The 27,970-nt window shown below is 40.4% G+C and overlaps 3 protein-coding genes across 3 annotated transcripts; 1 reads left to right on the top strand and 2 right to left on the bottom strand.

The window, feature by feature from the left end:
- The first annotated feature begins 133 nt into the window (after positions 1 to 133).
- On the top strand, positions 134 to 12,085 carry LOC124273491. Its single transcript, XM_046708759.1, has 12 exons — positions 134 to 247; positions 1,917 to 2,064; positions 2,794 to 2,930; positions 6,854 to 6,989; positions 8,227 to 8,322; positions 8,869 to 8,981; positions 9,091 to 9,182; positions 9,869 to 10,022; positions 10,427 to 10,522; positions 11,367 to 11,525; positions 11,644 to 11,736; positions 12,005 to 12,085. Exons 1-12 carry the CDS (start codon positions 134 to 136, stop codon positions 12,083 to 12,085), a joined length of 1,419 nt encoding a protein of 472 aa, XP_046564715.1.
- Positions 12,086 to 14,345: 2,260 nt separating this feature from the next.
- On the bottom strand, positions 14,346 to 18,628 carry LOC124273501. Its single transcript, XM_046708767.1, has 4 exons — positions 18,520 to 18,628; positions 16,107 to 16,181; positions 15,184 to 15,285; positions 14,346 to 14,672 (listed from the first exon to the last, which is right to left on the bottom strand). The coding sequence occupies exons 1-4, from the start codon at positions 18,559 to 18,561 to the stop codon at positions 14,442 to 14,444; spliced, it is 450 nt and encodes a 149-aa protein (XP_046564723.1). The 5' UTR covers positions 18,562 to 18,628; the 3' UTR covers positions 14,346 to 14,441.
- A 3,280-nt stretch (positions 18,629 to 21,908) lies between these two features.
- LOC124273499 lies at positions 21,909 to 27,279 on the bottom strand. The gene is made up of 4 exons (XM_046708766.1): positions 27,116 to 27,279; positions 24,289 to 24,363; positions 23,399 to 23,500; positions 21,909 to 22,191 (listed from the first exon to the last, which is right to left on the bottom strand). Exons 1-4 carry the CDS (start codon positions 27,155 to 27,157, stop codon positions 21,973 to 21,975), a joined length of 438 nt encoding a protein of 145 aa, XP_046564722.1. The 5' UTR covers positions 27,158 to 27,279; the 3' UTR covers positions 21,909 to 21,972.
- Positions 27,280 to 27,970: the final 691 nt, after the last annotated feature.

The following is a 27,970-nucleotide window of genomic DNA, read 5'->3' as shown; positions in this document are numbered from 1 at the left end:
ATGAACGTGAAAGTAACAAATGATTCAGAACACATACCTGTAAACGCCACGCCCTGTTTACCTATATAATTCCCCGTGGAGCACTGACCAGAATAGTCAATGAGCTTGGTAGTATTTGTGATTATCCAGCAAAATGGCGATGGATGCAGGCGATCTGTGGCTACTGAAACAAACTTCTTTCGATTTTGATAATATCGTTTTCGAAGGAGGGGGAGCCAAAGGAATAGCGTATATGGGAACGCTTGAGGTATTTGTATATTATATTCATGTCTGTTTGATCGTTGTTCCACGCCGCACTCAGCAATATTCCAGCTATATGGCGGCGGTCTGTAAATAATCGAGTCTAGACCAGACAATCCAGTGATCAACATGATGAGCATCGATCTACGCAATTGGGATACGATCACATGTGCCAAACAAGTCAGCGAGCCTGACCACTCTATCCCGTTAGTGGCCTCTTACGACAAGCATGGCTTGCTGAAGACCAATTAATTCCAAGTATTCGTAACTAGATTACATGATTGTACTAGGTGTATTTTATATTATGTAATTACAATGCCGCGACTTGCACAAGCAAATCAGTTTGTATACTGATCATCCGAGAGTTGTCGAAACCCATATTTGTATCAATTCAATGATTCGACAAGCAGCTCTGGCTCGACACAAGGCAAATAGTGATATGTGCACAAGACAACAGATACTAGTAAATTCGCTGTTTCAATACCTTGAGTACATGTATGTTCTGAATCAATAAAAGTTATATAAAGAGTCAGATTCATATATGTATATAACAGTGGACTAAAGAAATAAATATCAGCTTTGGTAAAAAGTATTTACACTCGGTCTGGACCCTGTATCTGTATCAAAGACCGTGACCTTTAGACATCAAGGACATCGTTTGGCGTTATAAGCCTTCCATAAGACGTCATTCAAATGCACAGCTTGATTCTTCGCTGCCACAAATCTTTGGTACTTTCCCTGCCCGTTCAATACCACTTAAGGCAGTATATTTACATTGGTTACAGTATATTTACACTGGTTACAGTATATTTACACTAGTTACAGTATATTTACACTGGTTACAGTATATTTACACTGGTTACAGTATATTTACACTGGTTACAGTATATTTACACTGGTTACAGTATATTTACACTGGTTACAGTATATTTACACTGGTTACAGTATATTTACACTAGTTACAGTATATATACACTGGTTACAGTATATTTACACTGGTTACAGTATATTTACACTAGTTACAGTATATTTACACTGGTATATTTACACTGGTTACAGTATTTACACTGTTATATATTTACACTGGTTACAGTATATTTACACTGGTTACAGTATATTTACACACTTACACGTATTACAGTATATTTTACACTGGTTTACACAGTATATTTACACTGGTTACAAGTATATTTACACTGTTACAGTTATTTACACTGTATATTTACACTGGTTACAGTATATTTACACTGGTTACAGTATATTTACACTGGTTACAGTATATTTACACTGGTTATTATATTTACACTGGTTACAGTATATTTACACTGGTTACAGTATAATTACACTGGTTACAGTATATTTACACTAGTTACAGTATATTTACATTGGTTACAGTATATTTACACTGGTTACAGTATATTTACACTGGTTACAGTATATTTACACTAGTTACAGTATATTTACAGTGGCTACAGTATAATAGTATATTACAGTGGTTACAGTATATTTACACATTGATTACAGTATATTTACACAAGTTACAGTATATTAACAGTGGTTACAATATTTTTACACTGGTTTTTTACACTGGTACAGTATATTTACATTGGTTACTGTATATTTACACTGGTTACAGTATATTTACACTGGTTACAGTATATTTGCATTGGTTACAGGTCCTCCACGAAGTCGGGATCTATGAGAAGCTTCATCGCTTCGCGGGGGTCAGCATGGGGGCTGTGTTCGCCACCCTGATGGCTCTGGGCTTCACCCCGCGGGAAGTCAAGGAGTTTTCTCGGACGTTAGATGCCTCAGCTTTCCTTGGCAAGTATATGGTTTGCTTAAATCTGATCGGCATTGAGGCGCTAATGGCTTAGTTATGTAAGTGACCCAATGAGTATGTTTTACGCCGCTTTAAGCAATATTACATCAAGATCATTGGGAAACCAACAATTGGTTTCACACATAGCTGCAAGGTTTGGAATCGAATCTGGATAAGGGACCAACGAACGCTTCAATCACTATGCAAAGAATATTCAAGGTGAGGTGAGGTGAAATTGGGTTTAACGTCGTGCTTGAGAATATTTCGCTCATATGACGACGTGCATGCGTGTGTATGTGTATGTGCGGCTGCTTGTACTAGCCCAGACTGAAGCTGGTTTTATAGTGCTAGCCCACTGAGATACCATGCCGCAGTGAAGTATTAACACCCCACTCAGACACATTATATTGACTCCGAGCCGACCAGTCCTTGTTGTACCCATTAATGCCGAGCGCCAGGTAGGGACCAACAAGTACCATATTTTAACGTCTTTTGGTATGACGCGGTCGGGGATCGACCCCGCGACCTTCCGCTCTCCGGGCGGACGCTCTAACCACTACACCACGGAGGCGGTCAATATTCAAGGGGGGTTATTCTTGTCATCAGCATGCTGACAGAAGGTGTTATTTGAAATGTTACCCAGGTAAAATAATATGAAACTTATAAGTACTAATGCTTATACATATGTAGTAATTTTTACTAACGTGCAATCTGTTTTATGTTTTATTCAGACGCTACGTGTGGCTACCTTGCCTTCCTGCCGAATCTGGCTTGGAGCTACGGATGGCATCCTGCCAAAAAATTCTACAACGCCATGTCAGAACAGATCCGCGAAAAACACGGCGACAGCCTGCTGACTTTTGGAAAGGTGAGCTTCAGAACATCATTTCATCACATCATAACAACGTTTTTGGAAAAACAGCAAGCAATATACCAGCAATATCACGGCGGGGGACACCAGAAACTGGGTTTCACACATTGTACCCATGTGAGGAATCGAACTCGGGTCCTCTGCCTGACGAGCGAACGCTTTAACCACTGGGCTACCCCACCGCTCCGTAATCAAGACGCATAAATATAACATGTCAAGATTGGTTAGTCGAACAGTGACAGCAGGTAAAATATTCTCCAAGCGACATTTGTTGTATGAAAGTGATTTAGTATATTAGATATTGACAATGACAGTCAACATTATGGTATGATCGAAAAATATGCTTGAATGTTTCTATTAAAAATTCGTCTGCCTCAGACATTGTGAATGATATTTAAAAAATGTGTCAGTGTATTGTATGTACAGATCTGATACAAGTCTGATCTTTTTAAAACATTTATTTTGCATGCATATGCCATTATCTTACAAACCTATCATGGCTAAGTTCCTTCCTCTAGACTGGTTATAAAATATTCACGGAAAGTGATACTTTAATCACTATATCGTCACTATATGGCTGAAATATTGCCGAGGTGACGTTAAATTCTAACTCACTCACTCACTTTAATCAGTATACGCGACCAAACCCAATGGTCGCATGTTGGAATATTCACACAGTAATAAAACGGTCATTGTGACCTAAAACTAAACCCGACATTTTGTACAGCAGTTCATTTTAGATTCGCTGAATCAGCGTTTATTCTGCGACATCTGGGTCACGTTCAACGTGATGTGTGTGCGTTGTGAGTATGCGCTGCATACGAAGGATTCATTACACTCATCCACACGTACAACTGGTATCTTTGTCTGTCATTTTATTGCAAGGTACACGTTTAAGGATAAGTATGATGGGATCAAACTGAGTTCATTAGTGCCCAAGTTTACTGTTTCACGTTAACAGCATACGTGGGATTTTATTGAGTGTGAGTGAGTGAGTGAGTTTAGTTTTACGCCGCACTCAGCAATATTCCAGCTATATGGTGGCGGTCAGTAAATAATCGAGTCTGGACCAGACAATATTTTGATCAACAGCATGAGCATCGATCTGCGCAGTTGGGAACCGATGACATGTGTCAACCAAGTCAGCGAGCCTGACCACCCGATCCCGTTAGTGGCCTCTTACGACAAGCATGGGTTACTGAAGGTTCATTCTAACCCGGACCTTCACGGGTAGGGATTTTATTGTTAAAACCGTGCGTGAATGAGTACGGTTGTACGCCGCTTTTAGCAAAATTCGATCAATATCACGACGGGGGACACAAGAAATAGGCTCCACAGAGTGTACCCATGTGGGGAATCGAACCCGTGACTTCAGCGTGTCAAGAGAAAGCTTTAGACTTCATCACCGCCCGTTCGATCATAACTCCCAATAATCCGAGTAAAAATTATATCATCAGAAAATATTATACTGAGGAGAATAAACATAATCGCAATGACTGACTGACTGACTGAGTATGGTTTTACGCCGCTTTTAGCAATATTCCAGCAACATCACGGCGGGGGACACCAGAAACGGGCTTCACACATTGTACCCATGTGGTGGGGATTCAAACCCGGGTCTTCGGCGTGACGAGCCAACGCTTTAACCACTAGGCTACCCCACCGCCCCCATAATCGTAATGTCCTCACAGATATATGATGAACTAGATTTGTAAAGTCACTGCCAACATGAGTCCAGCTGTCCTGAAGACTACATGCAATATAAGTTCTCTCTCTCTACTCTCTCTCAAATCACTCACACACACCCACAGGTGCATGTGTACACACACACACACACACACACACACACACACACACACACACACACACACACACACCTCCCCAGAACAAAATGGGTGACCCCGCTCAAAATTATCATCACCCTAAATAACACCTAACGTCAGGCGGGGCAACAACAAATACCACCTTTAACGTGTTTCGGTTTGACGGGCCGGGCATTGAACCTACAACGTCTCTTATATGACGCGATATAAACCACAACACGGAACCTAATGTACCGGAGCACGAGGATAAACGTGTCACAAGTCATGATCAAACACTGACAAGGAGTCATAATGATTAAACGGTATTTATGTCCCAATCTTATTATAGTTCAAGGTCCAAGTCTCTTATCGCGTAGTACACTCACTGTATGTTGACCGTGGCTTATCTACGGTTGTATTTCAATCCCGTGATGACATGGGAATCGAAAATGTCATCCCACATTACAAGATCAAGGTACATGTTGTAAAATAAAGCTGTATCCGTTTCAAGTTAGGCCTCGATAAGTTCAGGCGAGTGAGTGAGTTTAGTTTTACGCCACTTTCAGACATATTCCAGCAATATCACGGCGGGGACTCCAGAAATTGTCTTCACATATTGTACCCATGTGGGGAATCGAACCCGGGTCTTCGGCGTGACGAGAGAACGCTTTAACCACTAGGGCTACCCTACCGCCCCAGGTCAGGTGAATGGAGACTGGTGTTCCACATATAGATGATGCAGCGTGACATATTTTGGAGCATTGGCAATATTTCTGATCTTCATTTTTTATTACAATCAATTCTGTGGGACAATGATAGGGAATGGATTAGTACATGCAGAGTTGTGCCCCTTGGCATTAGTCTATCAATTTGGACTGACATCCTCAACTCATAAGTATCATCTTACATAGCTTTGTTACTTTGATGCTGTATGAGGTGGTCTATAAGTAATCAAATCTGGACCAGACAATCCAGTGATTGCTTTGCATCAACCAGGTCAGCGAGCATTGGTTAGTGAAGATCAACCGAGACGTCACGGCTCAGATTCTTCTAAACATCTATGGCTTCCATCGGGGTCTTCTGACACAAAACACAGTTCAATATTTCCACTCGATTAGCACCCATGCAGTTTATTATGAATATATTGGAAATAATGCAAATTTGAATTATTATACTCTTAGACAATATTGATTCAAACGGATAAATTAGTTTCAACTGGATCATTTCAAGAGGTGTTCTTTTGACACAGTTGTGTCATTCAATTCAATAGTTCAACATTTAGTTCAACATTCAAATATTATTAAGGAATTAGCATGATCAGTTTTATGAAGATGGGAATAGACCTGTGTGACAAGGCAAATATGTCATCAGAAAAACAAACATTCTTGTCTAATTTTTGTGATACATGTAGTGGCAATTTTTCTGGATTCTTTTTAGTGGATTATATTTCAGAAGAATTACCTTGCAGTAATCCAATTTCACTTTTCTTACCTGCGTTCCATCAACATTATTATTTGTGACCTTCTCAAAATGTCTGTAATACAAGATATATTTATATTCAATTTCAAATGGATTATTACAGTAAATTTCATTTGTAACGAACACGTTTATGACGAGCTGACAGTTATAACAAACTATTTTGAAATGAATATCCCTTTGAGTTCGTTATAACCGTACTTTACTGGTGGTAAAAAATTCTTTTTACGTTCTGTTGTTACATTCTGTACTTTTTCGGTGATTCCCGTTCTTTACAAGAAGGTTAGGGTTCTACCTCTGTGCACGGGACGGTGAGGTAACCAAGTGGTTGAAGCGTTCGCTCGTCAAGCGGAAGGCCCGGGTTCGATTCCCCACATGGGTACAATATGTGAAGACAATTTCTGGAGTCCCCCGCCTTGATATTGCTGGAATATGTCTGAAAGTGGCGTAAAACTAATTTTACTCACTCGCACATGGGTACAAAGTGCCATCTTTTTCCCCGCCTTGATTTTGCTGGAATATTGTTAAATGCGGCGTCAAACTATACTCATTCACGCACATTTCAACATTAATATCCCACTAAGACCTTCTTCGCCCACTATGTATGTACTCCAGAAAACCATGGATCCTTCTCTCTTGCAGCTGTACCACGACCACGGGAAGGAGCTGTGTATTGTGGCTTCCAACATGTCAACCTCCAGCGTGGAGTACTTCCATCCCAAGACAACACCGGACTTCCCCATCATGGAGGCACTCGCTATGTCCATTAGCATTCCAGGTGAGGGGCTGGCTCGTCTAGATCTCTCGCCTACTGAGAAGTTTGTTTGTTTGTTTGTTTATTTGTTGTATAACGCCGCACTCAGCAATATTCCAGCTATATGGCGGCATTCCAGTGATCAACAGCATTTGGGATACGATGACATGTCAACCAAGTCAGCGAGGATGACCACCCGATCCCGTTAATCTCCTCTTACCAAAAGCAATTATTGGGCTGATGAAGACCAATTCTAACCCGGATTTTCAATTACTACTGAGAAGTGAATGAGTAGTGCTTGAGTGAGTTATTGAGTGATTTGGTTGATGAATGGGTGCACACGTCGATGAGTGAGTGGTCGTTTCATTACAATTTTCATTTAGATATACATCTAGAAATATATCTTAAACAAGCTATCATTAATAAACCATATCAATCACTTTCCACGAACACCTGTTATTCATAAATACATGCTTATTACATGGGAGGAATATCACAATTTTTAGTAATGAAACATGTCGAATAAATTCAACACGAAGCTTACACCTGAATTCTCCTGTATGCGATAAAAACGTCCATACGTCCAACGTCAATACAACTTTACGACCCGGTCACCCGGTCAGACTGAAAAATGCAAAAAATGCAGTTATAAAATTTTACAAATTATGCAATTATGTTTTTAAGGAATTATTTATTGTAATATCCAGTAAACTATTCGATAGCTGTGACACGTTAAAAATTTAACTTCATATTGAACATAAAGAAAGTAAATAAATGTTAATTTGTCAGAAGTAGGCTATAATTCAAATATTACTATACTTTCTTCAATGTAGGTATCAATATAAACAGTTTTAATTATAATTTGTTCACTGGTCACGAGGAGGACATTGGTTGATGTACCCTCTATGTTTGGTTATGTTCCCTGAGCCCGAAGAGCGAGGGGAACATAAACAAATATAGAGGGTACATCAACCCATAAGACCCGAGGGACCAGTGAACAACGTATTTATCTTACCGAACACCTCAATGTTAATTTTGAACTGTTTGAAGCACGGGTATTGGGTCATAATAAGGAGTACCGAAGTTAGGCAACAGCTCAAACACAACTAACACGAAGTACCAAACCAATTCCCACAGTTCGGCATTTAGCGGGTAGAAAATGTTACTCGCTTGTAAGCGGGTCACATTGATTGGCTCAGCCAATCATACAGCGACATATATGTGAGAGGTAAGATAAATAACTTATGATGTCTGGTTGCAGTGGTGATGAAGCCCAAGTATTCGTTTGTGAATGGAAGAGGAGAATACTTCGTTGATGGCGGAGTCCTGAATAACTACCCCATCAACACTTTTGATGGTAAATAGTTAAATATTGTTTCTTCGATAAATGGCATTTAGAAGCTGGAATGATGAAGAGGAACAATTTTGCATCTATTGCGATAAAGAAGTTGTCGATGAATAACATTGTTATTCTTTAAAGATATTGTTGTAGATAATCATCGTATTGCTATCACTAAGTAGTGAGTGAGTTTAGTTTTACGCCGCACTCAGCAATATTCCAGCTATATGGCGGCTGTCTGTAAATAATCGAGTCTGGACCAGACAATCCAGTGATCAACAGCAAAGCATCGATCTGTGCAATTGGGAACCGATGACATGTGTGAACCAAGCCAGCGAGCCTGACCACCCGATCCCGCTAGTCGCCTATCACCAAGTATCATCACTAAGTAATTATCATAAAAGCATCTGACACCACTAACAATACTGATACCTTTGAAAACGAATTAGTACTATGAGTATTATACACTTGAATTTTTAATTAAAGTATCTCTCGACATGAAAGAATTTTAAGTTAAGCCCAATATGTAACTTCCCTGAATATGGCATAAACGTATCATTCCAGGATGGTATCTTTCCATGGACCCCAAGCATTCGTTCTTACACCATGCCAACATCGAGGAGGAACAGAGCAGCTGGTTCGATGGCTTCAGTGAGAAGACACTAGGAGCCATGGTGGTAGGTAGCTGCTCAGTACATAAAGACAAACACGTTTTCACGTTCTCTTTCGCTAATCTATAAAATCAAGGCAAATCAATGGACTTATAGTTTAAATTTCTTGTTTCAGTTCTCAACCGACGAAAGGGAGGTCTTCAAACGTGAATTTGGAGAACGTATGAAAGATTATCCCCCAGACAGACCAAACACGTCATTGATGAGGTAGGTGCACGTGTGAGTGAGTGAGATTCAAACGAAAACGGGTATTACGTTTGCTTCGTGAAATGCCTGCCAAGATCGTGCCTGGCACCGTCTGTGCATCCGAATGCACAGAACTCGACAGTGAATTTGTGGGTGGACGAGTAAGTGAGTGAGTGACTGAACAGTTTTTCATTCATGACGATGCGTGCCACCTCAAATGAAATCCTAAGTAATGTAGTATGTATCTTTTGCAATACCACTGGCATAGGTAACCACGAATCGCAGGACGAATCTGATTATTGTATTCCAAAACGCATATGGAATGACGCAGAAGAACTGAGTTCGGTACCCCTAGTCGTCTTTTGAGTGTGTTCTTAGACCGCTTTACAAACCTGAAACAAAAACTTTAAGGGAAATGATAGAACGCGAATAGTCCGCCATTCGCGAAGTACTCGCGTCCCATTCAGTAGCTGGTTGGTATCGCGACCTGGTGGTAACACCATCGAGAAACAGCAGTGTGAGTACTCATAGTATATGTCCTTTGGAGTGTGTTCTTAGACCGTTTTACATACCGGCAACAAAAAGGGAAAAGATGGAACGTGATTAGTCCACAATTCGCGACGTATTCGCGTCCGATTGGTATTTTATCGCGACCTGGAAACGGCAATGTGAGTATTCTAAGTATCTGTCCTTTGTTTCCCTTCCAGGAAACGTCTTCCTCACATGACAAAGATTGACGCGGATAATAGGAAGCAGGATACGGTGAAGGAGATCGCCCACAAACTCATGGCGTGTCTGCGTGAACGGAACCTTGACCAGAGCATGCACATCACGAAGACAGAGCTCACTGACGCGCTCAAGGTATTTACTGAAGGGGGTAGAGCTTCTGTCACTTCTTAACTCCATCATGCTTAGCGGGTTAGACAGCTGACTTTGTGTGCTGGCGATTAGGTGCCTGAGGGCGTGGGTTCGAATTCCGGATGGGACTCAACCAAACAAAAGTACTAGAATCTGTACTTTACTAAGATAGTGTGATCTCAAATATAACATATGTTCCAGAATGTTTGACCTGAATGTCAACAACATCTTCTTCATGTACTTGTATTTAGACAAGCATAAATTCTTTAAAGTAACATTAATATTATTCATAATAGAATATTACAAATATGAAAAGTATAACATCATGTGTTATGGGATTTGGGGACTTCAATGGGGTGGGTGTAGTGATTATAAAAATATAAATCCTGTTTTACATGCATTTTCAGAGCAGCAACATAAGCCCAGAGGAATACAAACTTCTTTTCGGCAACACGAAACCGGATAAAGTCTTCGATGAGATAGATAGATATGACGACGATTTTGTGAGTTTTAGCTTTTTCATATTTTTCCAATTTCAAGAGTTTGTAGAGTTGTAATAACGATTTGTTTAACATTTAATCTTGGAAATAACCTGGTGTTTTCTGCATCACCCGTGCACTGATTTCAAGACACCAAGAAACTTGAAATTAAAATTGTGCAGTTTCATTCTCATTTTTGTATGCGGAATTTATATTAAAGTTATTGAGAGTAGGTTCTTCTTTTTCACTTGTGGAGTAATCTCTGAGCTATGATATTGATTTTCAAATAACTCGCATATGCATGTTGGCTTCGATTAATAACATGTAAGCGACGTTACTTCTGTGCATAATATTAAAGTTCACCGAAGAAATACGGCTTCCTTCGTATGTTCCAACACAAGTATTTTTCTGTGATTGCATGAACCTACAGCAAAATATATTCCTCAGTTGTCTTGCTCGAGTGAGTGAGTTTAGTTTTACGCCGCTTTTAGCAATATTCCAGCAATATCACGGCAGGGGACACCAGAAATGGACTTCACCCATTGTGCCCATGTGGGGAATCAAACCCGGGTCTTCAGCGTGATGAGCGAACGCCTCAACCACTAGGCTACCCCAAGCCCCTGTCATGCCATAGGATGAATGATGACCTTTCATGGTCTTTCTTCATTACAGTAATCTTTCATCCTCGTGTCATTTGCAGAGGTGAAACACCTGTCCCGACAGTCTGAAGCAGTTATATTTATTACCCTCATCAATGACATCATATTGCGGAATTGGTCTATGGTATATAATATTAGTGATATATTTCACCCTTGATAATCAAGAATAATGAAACCAACCATTGTGCATCTCTTTTCAACTGCTATAGGTGTCTGTACACGCTCTGGTGTCATATTTTGCCAAGAGAGGTGTCCCGATCCACCACGGCGCCCACAGTCGCCCATCGCATGTGATAGACAGTCTGACGACGTATATGATTGCCATAATAGACTCCATCACGGCAAGGCACAAAGAGGTGGTTGTCAAGGTAAGTAGGGTATTTTCAAGCATATGGTAATTGTGAAAATAGTTTAAATTTAAGATTCCGTGAAAGTGTTTTACAAAAAAAGTTTCTTCATAATTCCATATATATCCTTTTTTAACAGAGACGTGACCTTGATCGTTCTATCGGCATTGATTGCGACTACATCACAACTATGGACGACTTGGAGGATGAAGACATTGAATTTCTCATCACGGTAAAGATCAGAAACACGTTATAACATCAATAATTCCTTTACTGCATGTAAATAAATTCTCGAAAAAATACATAATCAAGAAACTAGAGATGGTTTCCAAATAAATTTAAAATGTACCGTTTTTCACATCATCAGTTAGCTGTTGTCATGTCGAATACCCGTGTGTAGTACTGGTATCCTTTACTGCGCTCATTCACTCTAACCCACATCAAACGTGATCAAAACAGGTCTGAAACCTCGAATTATACATGTGTATCTGTATTTGCAGCAAGGGCGAAACGCGGCCATAGCGTTCCTCAAGATCTACGTGGAGCAGAAAGGAAAGAGCGCAAAATCACAGATGGATTAATGCTTCAAAAGTCACACACATTCAAAAACATACTGGGTCTGTTCAGATTTAACCGTGTCCATCTGATGCAATGGCAACATGGTTGTATTTGGTTTTATAATGGGGGCTGTATATATGCTCCGGATCTCAGGTATAGACGATGTAAATTGTGACTTTGTCAAACTCACACATTCAATTTGTCTCGTGTAAGTAGGAATAATGGTTTCGGGATGATGATGTTTGTGGTGAGAGGGGGGTGTATAATATATCAAAAGTGATTTGACACTAGCCGAATTTTATATACGTAGAAGCTTTAAAGAGGAAATTCCTGTTGGATCACCGACTTGTTGAGGGATACAAACGGATGTCTCTCGAATTTGAAAAATCTGTTTTCAGTTCTTAAGTACATATAAAAACTAGAAGAAATGCAAAATGTCAAAAAAGACTTATTGTCAACCATTTGAACATGCGTAGTAAGTTTCAAAATCAAAGAGGGGCTTGTGGTTAAAGCGTTCGCTCGTCACGCCGAAGACCCGAGTTCGATTCCCCACGTGGGTACAATGTGTGGAGCCCATTTCTGGTGTCCCCTGCCGTGATGTTGCTGGAATATTGCTAAAAGCGGCGTAAAACTACACTCACTCATGTCATAAGTACTTCTTCCGCAACATAAAACTTCGCATATTCGCAGTGGGCCAAAAGGACCAATTATCCTTCATGAAATTATTCTTTTGCGAAGGCCACCATTTGATCCACGCGTAGTCCTTGTCACTCGTGTACAAGGGGAGGGGTTATATTCAAGAGGACGGGGCTGAGGAGCGAATGGTAGAGGGTGGGGTGAGCTATCCATCATCCCTCCGAAGTCAAGGATTCGATCCCCCGCATGGATGAAATGCCAATTTATTGTGTCTCCAGGCGTGACATTATTTGCATATTGTTATAACTATCACTATCTTCTGACCTGAGTGCGAGCATTACTACATGATGTAGAAATTAATGTTGATATTATTATCTTGACTTAAGAATACCCGATATCTTCAACACATACTGCTTTCTTGTATTATTTTCTCAATAAAGACATTTGACAATATTCCACTGATTTGAGGACTGATTGTAACAGTGAGTAGAGTTTAACATCACATTAAAAAAGCTATATTGAGGCGATTTGAACAAGCTATATTGAGGCGCTTTGAACAAGCTATATTTAGGCGCTTTGAACAAGCTATATTCAGGCGCTTTGAACAAGCTATACTAAGCCGCCTCACTCAATGAGTGAGGAAGGGACGAAGTGACATAGAATCCGGGAGGTCTCAGACAGTTATTCCACAGTACACCTGCACGCATGACAAGACAAGAGTGAGTGAGTTTTGTTTTACTCCGCATTCAGCAATATTCCAGCTATATGGCGGCGGTCTGTAAATAATCGAGTCTGGACCAGACAATCCAGTGATCAACATCATGAGCATCGATCTGCGCAATTGGAAACCGATGACATGTGTCAACCAAGTCAGCGAGCCTGACCACCCGATCCCGTTAGTCGCCTCTTACGACAAGCATGGGTTACTGAAGATCAATATTCTGACCCGGATCTTCACGGGTGACAACCCAAGAAAACAAGGGTACTGGCGTATCAAAGGGACGTCACTTAGCACAGTGAATCTTAGAGAACTAGATCGTCCCTTGCCTCGCCATGATAAATCACAGCACTGTTAACATGCTGTGCTAAATATATATACTATACACAAAAACAGTACATACTTGCCACTTTGGGGTTATTCTTTAAACAAACAACGTAAATATTTTACAAAGTGTGTAACCAGTGACTTAAAAGTCGCACATATGGTGTACGTATTGTCAAAGATGCAAGGTAGACAACACTTACGAAACGTCACGCTTGCATCCCATGTAGCAAGTTTGAACATTGTGTTGACTGACATGGGGTGGGGGGGTGGGGGGTGGTTACCCAGGATACAGCAATACATATTGCATGTTGGAGTCAACATGTCAGGTTGACGAGTCGATACACCACAGTTCATACCAAGTCATATCTCTCAGAAGACAATGGAATTGTTTTTTCAGATTTTGAAATAATGGTAGAGAGCACAATAAACGCGAAAGAGACGTGTTATCATATTTCAAGAGCTCATAAACATCTGAATTGACGTCAAGTGCAATGACGTTTTGATGACGTCAGGTTGAAAGTAAATCTCAACTACTAAAGTATTTCTTTAAAATGTACTTAGTAAAAAACAATAAACCACATAAGACATCCAGATTAGGGCGGTTGTTCATGGACATTTAATGAACCATTCAACATTTTCTACAAAAACAACGTCATCGAGGGCAAGGTCAGTTACAACATAACAATCTTCCGTTGAGGTCATGCCGTTGATCCCTGCGTGGTCGGACGAGTTGTATGCCCCTGTTTAGTTCTTCCGATAGTTGTCTGCCCCTGAGTGGCGGTGGTGCTCTTTGACGGATATTCCAGTTCAAACAGGTTGTCCCCAACACAGCTTGACGTCGCTGCGGGATCGTTGTGAGCTATGCCAGCTTGCACAAGGCTTGTCTTTATTATGTGTCGGTTGTCTTGAATGAATCCAATTAATTCATCCTGAAAAGTAGAACCATGTAACTGGACGATGTTAGATTTGTTGTTTAACGCCGCACACCGTAATATTCCAGCTACATGCGGTAGTGTGCAGATAATCACTTCTGGACCAGCATCTCGGTAAACGTTGAATCCAGTTCTCAACGAGACGTCCAATTCTCATTCAAATGAAATCATGTACGATCTTATACAACGATTTGTAAATGTTTTCCTCGTTCCTAAAATCATGAAGGGTAGCAGAGTGGTTTACGCGTACGCTCGTCACACCTAAGGAATGAGATCGACTACACACATGCTTATTATGTGAAAAGCCCATTCATAGTGTCCCCCGCAGCGATACTACCGTGATATTGCTGGATATATCCCGTGGGACAAAACGTCTTGTTCCCTTGTATCGTACCGACAAACCAACAACAAATAAATATAATCATGACGAATTTCAGACTCATCGGATTCTGTCACTTCCAAGGGCCATGACACTGCACAAAAGCCTGCTTTAAACAGTCAAGTTTACCTGTAGTTTTGTTCTGAGATTTTTATCTCTGATCCTCGTCCTGAGGCTTTCGTCAGTTCCCACAAAGTAACAGCTGAAGATATTCTTTACCGTCAAGAGTTTCTGAAAGAAATGTGAATGGTTGCTTAAGTCAGATCTATAATTGCCACACCCGTGTCTTGCCGAATCAATAAAGCAAAATGCAAAACCAGGCAATGTAGAAGATTACCTGTTGGACGTATGACAATAGCTACATCGCTATAGCCGCACTATTGCAAGATCGATATGACAATATACTACAGCAGTACTGTGACGGTATTAAGAGTAGGCTGTACAAGCGTCTAATAAAACCAAATTCCCAAATACTGGCTCTTTTAAAACGTTACACAAAACGTAAGGCTGAGCTATAAGAGAAGATAATAAAATGCTTATATCCTCTACACGATAGTTCACATAAAGCTGTTTGTATAGTGGTATATTGCAACTGTTGATGAGTCAGTATTGCCATCCCAATACACCGATAAGACTTGAAATAGTTGGTGTCGACGCTTCGTTAAATTATCAATGGTATCGACAGACAAAACAAAACATTAGCACGAAAGCAAATCCTTGCATTATTTATGATGTTTTACCACAATACACACAGTACACAATACATAATACCTCTCCTTCTCGCTCTTTCCCAATTTGGACCAGAGATTCCAATGATCAACAGCATGAGTATCGATCTACGCAACTGGGATACGATGACATGTGTCAACCAAGTCAGCGAAACTGAACACCCGATCCTGTTAGTCGCCTTTTACAAGCGTGGGTTTCTGAAATCGACGTTTAAATCGTCCCGAACACAATCAATGTATAGCATTGCTTGAAGCTATCCTCACTAGAGCGTGTCGTTGCTAGAACACCCCCAAAACATACAGTGTTTGTCACACATTACTCACCGTGTCCGGGTGGTACTCGAACTGGTACCCATTCCGACGGGAAATTTCAGCATTGGAAGTAAACAGGAACTGACCCTGCCAGACAAAGTAAGAAATATGTGAGTTATATGTGTGTGTGCTGTATTCCCTGTGTTCGTACATCATTACATATAAACAACAGCAACAAATCATGTCCATACACGATGTATTTTGGAAGGTAAAGGAAATTACTATCAACGCGAAACATCGAAATCGAATATAACATTGAACAGCGTTCAATACATGCATATCTGTAAATACTCATAAATAAAGGAACACCAAGTTCTAGGGAAAGTCAACTGCTTTTATTGCAATGAAAGCGACGATTCGGTGTAGATCCTAACGACGAAACGTCGCTTTCATTGCAATAAAGAAATTGACTATCCATAGAACTTGCTTTTCCTCCATCTTTACAACTTTTAAAATGCCTCTCAAAGATGTTAAATATACATGCTGTTGGTTTTGTTTGGGGATTTTGGAAAGTGGGTCAGGTGTAGGATAGTATCATGACATTATGCAGTTACATTTTAGCTTGAGATGGGCTCCTTCCCAAGAACTATTGGGTGGCCTGGTCTTCCAAGGCCCCACAATTCGCTCTAAAGTTTTGTGTCCTTCAGTCACATCAGAACCCCGCGATCGTGGGTTCAAATCACAGATCTGCTTTATCATGTTTCTGGGTGTGTCACCGCCAAACCCGTGGTCGTTGGGTCGCCCAATTGATAAAAGCCAACGATAGTCCTTCCCACATCAAACTGACACAACCTACCCACTCACTGACAGATGAAGTCCGCTACTGTAATGGAGAGACACGGATAATTGTTGTCATCACAAAGAAAGATGGAGACCCTGAGTTTTATTATACAGCATGGAAACTGTCCTCATCCCACGAGGCCTTAGCCACCCCCAAAAGCCCTTTCCATAGGCGGCTGGAGTCACCAGCAACCTAATGATCTTTGGCCGTAGTCACCAGCAACCTAATGATATTTGGCCGTAGTCACCAGCAACCTAATGATCTTTGGCCGTAGTCACCAGCAACCTAATGATATTTGGCCGTAGTCACCAGCAACCTAATGATATTTGGCCGCGGTCACCAGCGTAGTCACCAGCAACCTAATGATATTTGGCCGTAGTCACCAGCAACCTACCATAATGATATTTGGCCGTAGTCACCAGCAACCCTAATGATCTTTGGCAACAACCTAATGATATTTGGCCGTAGTCACCAGCAACCTAATGATCTTTGGCCGCGGTCACCAGCAACCTAAACTTTTTACGACAATATTACACTAGCGTAATACCGCTAGACGTATGGCGTCATAATGGTTTACAGTTATGACGTCACAATGCTAATACCTCTGTCGCAATGGCAGTAGACCTTGCTTGAAAGCTGAGAGTCATCACACTGTAAGCAGTTGGTACAATTATGTTGGAGAGTTATAAACAGAATACTAAACTCGACACCGTGAAATACCATCTTTACCAAACTCGTGAAAGATTTAGCATTAAACTCACTTTCGGTCGTTTTATACCAAATCATTAACTCGTTTAATAAAAATGGCACTACAGCACTCGTTTAGCCAAAGCAGTAAGAGTCGAAGACTTGCATACTTCAGGTTGTCGTTGCACATCAAGTATGATAATACAGGCCACCAAACACATCTCACAAACTCATAAACCGCTAACCGTTGGATTCAATATCAAGTCGACTCTATTGTTCTCCAGTGGTGAGTGGGTGAGTGAGTGAGTTGGTTGGTGAGTGAGTGAGTGAGAGTGAGATTTGGGTGGGTGAGTGAGTGAGTGATGATTACGCATCATTAGCATTATCACGGCGGGGAGTCGCCTTCGACACTATTGTCTTACTTGACCTTTAACATGACATCGATTACATACACTTCACAAACAGTCTTTGGATTAAGTAATGCCTCTTTTTTTAAAAATGCACAGACTGTGTCAATCCTCAAATTTATCACAGCGAATACTGGTTGTGTAATCCGTAAAGGCGCGTAACCCACTCTTTCAACATGATCTATTTTGCTTGACTGTGTGTACTTTGCTGTCGAAAGGGATTCACATTGTCAAGGTGAAAACCCGAAAGATATGTTTCACTCGCATGAGTTAGCGTATGTTTGTATCTCAACTGTATATATGTATGTAACAAATTGCTTGGTTTCAAATATGAGCTTTTGATTTTAATTATAATTTATTATACCTCGTAGTTTAATTGTAAATAATATTGTAATGTTAAAATATAGAAATTTGTTTTCGAATGTGTATATGTATGGACTTGTTCTCGTAACTATATGGCTGGGAAAAAGCCGTTATGACATAAAGGTTCAAGTCACTCACAAACAATATAATCATAATAACGATAAGTTTAAAAAATAATTAAACTTACAAGTGCCAGAGAAACACTGGAGAGAAGAATCGGCAGCAACATGGAGATTGTGGTTGTTTGTATTGAGGCTGAAATGAAGTACGACCTGAAACTGTGAACTCTTTGAACGCTGATAAACAGAAATAGTTGTCGACGTGGGAAACGACATATGTCAAGATTCCAGAAGAATTTTTGTCAACAACACTGCTACACCTAGTTGTAAGGTGGAAATACAGTCACAGCTCTGGTGTATTTCTCAGAGTTAGTCATTATCTGGGTAACCCTTTTCTTTGATACATATTACAGTGAGTGAGTGAGTTTAGTTTTACGCTGCACTCAGCAATATTCCAGCTATATGGCGGCGGTTTGTAAATAATCAAGTCTGGGCCAGACAATCCAGTGATCAACAGCATCAGCATCGATCTACGCAGCTGGGATGCGATGACATAGTGTCAACCAAGTCAGCGAGCCTGACCACCCGATCCCGTTAGTCGCCGCTTACGGCAAGCATGGGTTACTGAAGATCAATTCTAACCCGGATCTTAACGGGTTTGATACATATGGCAATATGGGTCTGTAACGCAAACAAGAGCAGCTACAAGATGAATTGTTTGATTGGTATTTCTTAGAAACACAATTTATGGAAAACAACTTTTCAGTTGAAGTATTGACAGTATTTTTGTTAGGTTCGTTGAGGTATAAGCTGTGTCGGAAAATCAGAGGTACATAACGAAATTATAATAGCTCAAAATTTGATTTAAAACCGAACGCGTAGCATGAGATTTTAAAAATAAAAATTTAAAGCTGTTATAATGTAAAATGATTACATGAATGACAGCAGACAAAAAGACAAGAAGCATAATGGACTACACACTGTGTCATGACTTGAATCAGGTGACTGATTCATGTACGTACCTTGATCCAGCCACAAGATCAGTTGCTATTACACGGAGTCAAACTGACGAAGGTCACGTTGGTGAAGACAAGACGGGAGGAAAGGGCAACTGACACGAACCGGAATATATGTCAGGGAGGAGTCTGCTGTCTCACAAGACATCGCAAGCAACCTCCAGGTGCTAGCATCGGTCGACTTAGAAACGGAAGCCATTTGGAAACATGCGAGTTTGAAACTAATGCAACTCGAAGACATGACAACTTTGGAACCTAGGCGAGCGAGCATGTACAATATGTTTCAGGATTCATTCCTTTTCTGCCATACATGATGGTGAAAAGAAAGGTTCGGTGGCTTAAATATCAATTTCAAGGAAATAACAGTTTTGGTTTTTTTTATTATTATTTTTTTTTATATTTTTTTTGCTGTTATTTCCTGAATAAACTTTGATTGGAAAAATATATTTACAGTATACAGAAAAGGATTGCAAGACACAAAACTTTTAGATTTTCAATATAGATTTCTACAAGGTGTTATTTATACAAAAGAGAATTGCTTAAAATAAAAAAGTTGATAGCAGTGATGGACATCATGAGCATCGATCTACGCAATTGGGATACGATGACATGTGTCAACCCAGTCAGCGAGCCCGACCACCCGATCACGTTGGTCGCCTCTTACGACAAGCATGGATTACTGAAGACCATTTCCGCCCGGATCTTCACGAGTGAGAGAGTGAGGACAAAGTGTATGAGTCCAATTTTCAAGGGGAAGTGAATGGAGCTAACAAAATGCAGGAATTACGCATACATAAATGTTAATATGTGTTTGCTTCATAAACCTGAATCATTATTTTCACTATACATGAACCAATTCAGCAAGACAAAAGACACCGTAAGCATTGTTTCAAATGACAAAACCTCCATGAAATGTAAAGACGTTGGCAATGTTCTGACGTCCACATCGCTATTGTGACGTCATCAAATACCACCGACAGGAAGTCAGAGCATGATGACAGGGTAGATGGCGGGGCGTTAGTTGATAAAGAAACAGCAAAATTTAGGCATTGTTGGTGTCATTGTCGGTGTTCTAGGAGGGCAGGACTTTCCTGTATTTAGCAAAAACCTGGTGGCACCACATATTTTCTGTGATCCATTCAATTTCGCCGGTGTTTTGCATTTTACGCCTAATGGAATCTATTTCGGCGAATATTGGGGACTTGTGGCTCTCTGGCATTGATGTGTCATATCAAATTTGAGGTTTTAACGATAAAGTCTCTAAGTACTTGTTTGTCAAGGTGTCAGATTTATAGGTATTGCCACATCTACTATATTAGATGAAAAAGGAATTGCGACACGCGATCATACGACGAACATAAAGTGACATCGCTATTTGAAATCGGCGAACATGGTGTAAGATAATAGACGCACTACCAAATAAATATTTTATTTTCTTCATCGGCAATGCCGTTGTCCACATGTGAGATCAATCAGGCTGCAGTGAGTGAGTGAATTTAGTTTTAAGACGCTTTAGCAGTATTCAAGCAATATCACGGCGGGGGACACCAGACATGGGGATCACACAATGTACCTACCTGGTCTACTCCCATTTGCGAGAACTCCCAGTTGCGAGACTCCCAGTTGTGAGACAGTGGAGAAGGTAAGGAGCAAAGAAAACACACCTTACTCCCCTATCTGATAGAATGGATTAACCCCAGCTAATTAGGGATAAGCTATTTAACTGAATCTTGTGGAGGTAGCTTAAAAGATAAAGTAATTAACCTACTCAGGTAAATGGCTTTAAAAAATAAACACTTGTGTAGGTAACTTCGTGAACATCTTCAGGTTTATGGAAATCATCATGAAAATAGAGAAGGCCAAGCTGTGCCAACTCGACCTGGGAGGCGCCCCTCGATCGAGGAAACGCGTGTACAGGGAAATAGACAATCGACTACATAGACTCAAAGATCAACTTGCAGATGGAACGAAAAAACACATGCAGTATCTTGATGCAGTCGGCAAACTGCTGAAAATATGAAAAGTGTCAAAATTTCCAAATATGGACCCATGTAAAAAAGTGTTTTATAATGACACACAAACATCATAATAAAACAAATCATCTAAATGTGAGAATAAATAATGATAATGAAGTATATAATGAACTATTTCTTCTGTGTAAATATAATGATAATCTTTTTGAGTATTTCAGTATTTAACTTGTTCTTTACTGAAAACAATAAATGCTCTTCAATGTACAATGTCTTCTGTGTCTCATTAATGAACTATGCCTCCTGCGAGTACTCTTCAGCAACAGGGCTGTTCCCACTTTCATCGTAGGGATTGGGAAGCACCACCTGTGAGCACTGAACCATTCATTAATGTGTCTCGCAACTGGGAGTTCTCGCAAATGGGAGGACACCACCTACCTTGGAGGAATCGAACCCGGGTCTTCGTCGTGACGAGTGACCGCTTTAACCAGGCTGCAGGTTTCTTAATTAACGCGTTAACAATGAACACCGCAATGTGACACTGTCTTTAATTAATACCAAACATTAGCATCCAGACATGTACATAAGGTTTTGTTCACACATTCGTTATTGTGGTCAATTGAGACTTAGCTGTAGTCTCAGCAGTTGTCTTCCCCTGCTTGTTGGCAGCGCCATCTGCTGGGTACTTCATTTCGTACAAATCCCTGCCGACGCAGGCAGAGGTGGCAGTGACGTCTCGGTGGGTGATGTCTGCCTGGATGAAACTGGTTCGCTTCACGTGTTCGTCACTAAGTATGAACCCCAGCAGCTCGATCTGAAAATACGTCAGTGAGTTGAATCGTCGAAACATGAATGATGACGGGTCGTTTGTGGATTCAAACCTTCTGAACTTACCATTAAACCCCACCAGTTCCAACTGAAAAGACCTGAGTTGAATCGATGAATCGGACGTTCGTGGATTAAAAACCTCTAAAATCTGTGCCCCAAAGGAAGCGAAGTGAGTTACGCTACTTTCAGAAATATTCCACCAATATCAAGACGGGGGACACGAGGACTAGGCTTTACACATTGTACCCATACGGGGAATCGAACCCGGGTCTTCGGCGTAACGAGCGAACGCTTTAACCAATTGGCTACCCCACCGCTCATCCAAAAGGAAATGTAAGAAATAATTAAAACAAGCAATTTCAAAGTTAGCTAAACAGTTGCTCACAAAAGTAACGTTACTTCTTCAAAACACGTGCAATGGAGGTTCAGTATACTGTTATTTCCTATTTGAAATTCCCAGTATAGATCTTTCTGGTATTATGATATTCATTAACTGTGATTTGAGGATAATCATTAACTGGGGTATTACCGTAATCGTTTACTGTGATATAAAGGTGATCATTAACTGAGACATTAGAGTAATCATTGACTGTGATATCAGGATAATCATTATCTTGATATAAGGGTAATCTTCAACTGTAATATTAGGGTAATCGTTAACTGTGATATTAGCTATAGGGTAATCATTAACTGTGATACCAGGAAAGTCATTACCTGAGCCGTTATGAGGACACGTGGATAAATATTAACTGTGCTATCATGGTTATCAATAACTGTTGTTATGGTATTAGTAATCATTAACTGTTGTACTAGAATAATCATTAATTGTGGTATTGATAACTGTGCTAATCATAAACTGCTACAAAACATTAATAAACCGTAATGTAAGAGTAAGCAGACAACTGCTCCAGACGGTCCTCTTGGACCACGGCGTTCGGTAAGCTTCATTTTTTGAGGAAATCAGAATAATTGTGCAAGGCATCTGGTGCTGCCCAAACCATACGTATAATCAGGGCTAATCTCACTTGGAACCCACGAACAACTCCGCACCAGCGACTTAGGCGCCAAACATGGCCAGAGTAGAAAAGATGTGGAAACCAACTTTAAAACACATCGATTTCAGTTTCCAGAGGACATTTTGAAATTACAACATATTTTAGGACGGTAGATATTCGCTGCACAACTACATGAACCTGCAGTTTGCCTCGTTCTTGCTTGTCAGTGATGATCTTCGACAGAGTGTCGTTAGTTCTCATGAAGTAACAACTCTGAAGATCCTTCACGATAAGAAGATCCTGAAACAAAGACAGAGATCCTGTTTACAAATCGTTCATTCAATATCTTCGTGTTTTGAAAAAACACTAAACCTCACCAAGTCTTACTCCTTTAGGTTAGATAAGTGTAACGAGTTCATAAAAGACATAGTCATCACGTTGCTATTTGTCATCACGTTGCTAAATTAGCCGAATTTGTCAAAATGAGTTGAAATTTGTGTCATGGTGCTTTAATACACTCATTCAAACCTCAAAACATGAATTCTGAGCGAAATAAACTTCTCACCCTTGCCAGGCAAAGTGGAAAAAATACTTGGATTTGACTACATGGTCACAGCCTGTCGTCCTAAGCATGTTACGACATGGATTAACAATGCTTCCGTTACCAGCACTGTCCAGAAGTCATGACTTGCCAACGTACCAATCCAGTCCGGATCGTATCGGGAGAGAACGGAAATTGCGAGCTGTTTTACCAATGTGCTCTCACTCCTACATCCAGTTAAAAAGAATAATTCTTCTGCAACGTCAGCTAAAACCTTCGAGGCATGAGTAGCTTAGGTTTAAGTGATCGCTCGTTACGCCGAAGACCCAGGTTCGATTCCCCATATGTGTTAATACCAATAAAAACGTCAAACCAACTCACTCGCTCACTCTGCTCTATAAACTTAGTAGGCGACAGCTGTAAGATTGGCACGTCATCACGGAGGTGCGCTCTGTGGACCTCAATGAGTTATGTCAAGCTTTAGGTCAAGGAAGTAATTTTATAAATTTGTTCTGTCTACCGGTGGATATGTTTTGATTGCACTCACGCTGTAGCTGTGATACTCAAACGTGTAGCCTCCATAGCTGGAGACATCAACGTTGGTGCCGAACAGGAACTGGCCCTGAAACATTCAATACCATTACAAAATATTCACCATTACAATATTATCTTACAAGTGTGTTCACAAACTTCAGAATGATGGTTTAAGTATTCACTCGTCACGCCAAACGCCCGGGTTCGATTCCCCACATGTGCGCAATATGTGAAGCCCATTTCTGGTGTATCCTGCCGTGACATTGCTGGAGTATTGCTAAAAGCGGCGTAAAACCATACTCACTCACTCACTCACTGAACAATGCGTTGGCGTTCATTTCGTAGTTTAACACCTTGAGCTATTAAGGTAAAGAAGGGTCGACTATTTGGGTTATCTGGTCTGGGAGAAAAAGAGTTTTATTCTGTCTTAAAATCCCATTGATGAATAGTATGAATAATTACTTCTGAGACTGTCCTCATCTCAAACTAACTAGACCCTAACAAAGAAGTGAGAATAATGTAGTAAAGATACAGATGACCATGAGCAACTTTAGTCTATTACATGAGCTGAGTAACAGATATATCATTAGTTCCACAGATATATCACAGCGGCATAGTTTATTACATGAGCTGAGTAACAGATATATCATTAGTTCCACAGATATATCACAGCGGCATAGTCTATTACATGAGCTGAGTAACAGATATATCATTAGTTCCACAGATATATCACAGCGGCATAGTCTATTACATGAGCTGAGTAACAGATATATCATAAGTTCCACAGATATATCACAGCGGCATAGTCTATTACATGAGCTGAGTAACAGATATATCATTAGTTCCACAGATATATCACAGCGGCATAGTCTGGTGTAGTATATCATTAGTTCCACAGATATACCATTAGTTCCACAGAGTTCCACAGATATATCATTAGTTCGATATATCATTAGTTCAACAGTTCATTAGTTCAACATATATATCATTAGTTCAACCGTTCAGTCATTAGTTCAAAAGATATATCGTTCAAAATATATCGTGGTTCAAACTTGTACATTTACAGACCGCCTCCTGGCGCTCGGCATTAATGACCGGTACAACAAGGACTGGGTCCTGGCTCGGCATTAAAGGGGAGTACAACAAGGACTGGTTGGCTCGGAGTCAGTATAATGTGTCTGAGTGGGGTATTCATGCTTCACTGCGGCATGGTATCTCAGTGGGCTAGCACTATAAAACCAGCTTCAGTCTGGGCTAGTACAAGCAGCCGCACATACACATACACATGCATGCACGTCGTCCTATGAGCGAAATATTCTCAAGCACGACGTAAAACCCAATTCACCTCACCACCACTCATACATTTACAGCGATAGCAAAATAGTGTTCTGCAAACAAAATACATATGTTATTACAGATTTTATGATGAATATGTCCTTTCAAGCAAGTTTGAACATGGTTATATGGACTAAACACTAACATATATCAAACAAATACAATTGCTACCTTCAATTCAAAATACGTAATTATATCATTTTCAGAACGACTACGGTGTTCCATGCATCCCTACCGACAGGTGATACAATAGCTTTGAACATACTACTCACGCAAGAAGTGCTCTATGAAAGCCTTATAACATGAATATAAATAAACTGTGAGTATGATATCACGTCTAGGGTATATGACGCTACTTCCATTTCTTAACGTTGTTTCGTGACATTAAAGAAAGGAAGGACTTCCTTCAGGTATTTTCTTTAGAGGGAGGAGGGAAACGCATACATAATTAACACTCTTGACAGTAGAAGCCCCATCCCCTCGTCGCTGATGGAACACAATTCATTCATCCAGCATTAATACTGAACATGGGTATACCAGGGTGGGTGCATTATATCACCACTTTTAGCAAAGGTTTGTCTTCAAAGTGAAACAAAAAGGCCGGCTACCTTCATGAAAGAAGCTAGAAAGAGTCTTCAAGTCTTCAAAAGGGGTACTAAGTGTGACTTCGAGATGGGTGAAACAGACTAGAAAGAGACTTCGAGATGGGTGAAACAGACTAGAATAAGACTTCGAGATGGGTGAAACAAACTAGAAAGAGACTTCGAGATGGGTGAAACAGACTAGAATAAGACTTCGAGATGGGTGAAACAGACTAGAATAAGACTTCGAGATGGCTGAAACAGACTAGAATAAAACTTCGAGATGGCTGAAACAGACTAGAATAAAACTTCGAGATGGGTGAAACAGACTAGAATAAGACTTCGAGATAAATCAATGGGACTAGAATGAGACTTCGATATAAGTGAAACAGGCTAGAATAAGACTTCGAGATCAGCGAAACTGACTAATATGAGACTTATAAATAGATAAATCACAGGGCCTAGAATGAGACTTCGAGATAGTGAAACGGATTAAACCGAGATAATCATTACTGAAAGGGACGAGATGGACACTTCCATGAGATGCATGCAATGGAGTTAAAGGTATTACATACAGAGTCTAGTGATTAGCGCAGTCGGCCACTCGAAGACCTTGAGAGAGTGGCTGGAACCAACGAGTCTTTCAAAACATCTGAACCAACATACCTCATTTAGATGGATGCATCACATCGGAAGCCCAGATCAGGCAAGCAGTGGAGGCTGGATGTCTGGAATCTACTTTGACATTGCGAGTAACAGATACTGGCATACTTAAAGCCCAGTCTCTAGACAACTCTGAAAGGCTTAGCGCAGCATGACTGGCCAAGTACCTTGCCCAACATGGCTGACATAACTGGCGCCGACACGTATCTCTTGCAATACTAAAGTTTTCAAAACATTTAAAATCTGACAATTTCAACTTACAGAGGCTAAACACAGGCAATAGAGAAGACAGATCTTCAGCATGTTGGTGACAAGACGAGACAGGTAATGTCTCCTCAGCTCAAACACGTTTGCACATCCGTGAGCAAGGCAATTGTTTGGGACGCTTGTATTTTGAAGTCGTCACTAATGTTCCTTGAAACTATCTCAGCTGCACTGACATTATTTTTTAAAACTACATTTTTGTAACATTACTAGATAGGCAAGTGCACTAATACGCCGATTCGGAGGATTTAAAATGACCTTTTAGATACATGTAGATAGGAAACTTAATAATGCCCTTACGAGAGCTATACACCGTCTTCACATATCTTATCAGTGGGGTTGAAATTCTAAACTGAGAGATAAAATGCTTTACTTTTGTTAAATAGAAATCGTGAATGGTTAGTTTTACAACACTTGCAATTGTTAAGCATTGTGCAAACAGCTTGTTTGAAGGTAAGTCCGTAAGCTTTATGATAACGAATTTTAGAATGCGATTCATTGCAGTCTGCGTTGAAATCTCTTCACAAGGCATTCTTCAAATAGCGAATAGATGAAAGTGGTCTTTCAATATTATAACACTTTTTAAAGCAATGCACATACAAACTTGTGGGAATTATACTGATACCTTGCGAGGATACGACACCAGTTAACATGGATACCGGACAAAAATACAATATAGGTCAAAGTCAGTCACTGCATTATCATATTCATACCATTTGCCAGGCCGGATAACAATTAGTACACTCTCGACCTGCTCTTCTCCGCGCAGACGCATTAGACCAAGGATGCGTTCTTATCGACGAGTAAGCGTTGATGAATTCGAAGTTACGTTGGCCAAACACTTATTGCAAA

This window comes from Haliotis rubra, unplaced genomic scaffold (assembly GCF_003918875.1).
Source record: "Haliotis rubra isolate DU_JTF1 unplaced genomic scaffold, ASM391887v1 Scf181, whole genome shotgun sequence".
NCBI classification, from domain to species: domain Eukaryota; kingdom Metazoa; phylum Mollusca; class Gastropoda; order Lepetellida; family Haliotidae; genus Haliotis; species Haliotis rubra.
This window is presented reverse-complemented; position numbering and strand designations above follow the sequence as displayed.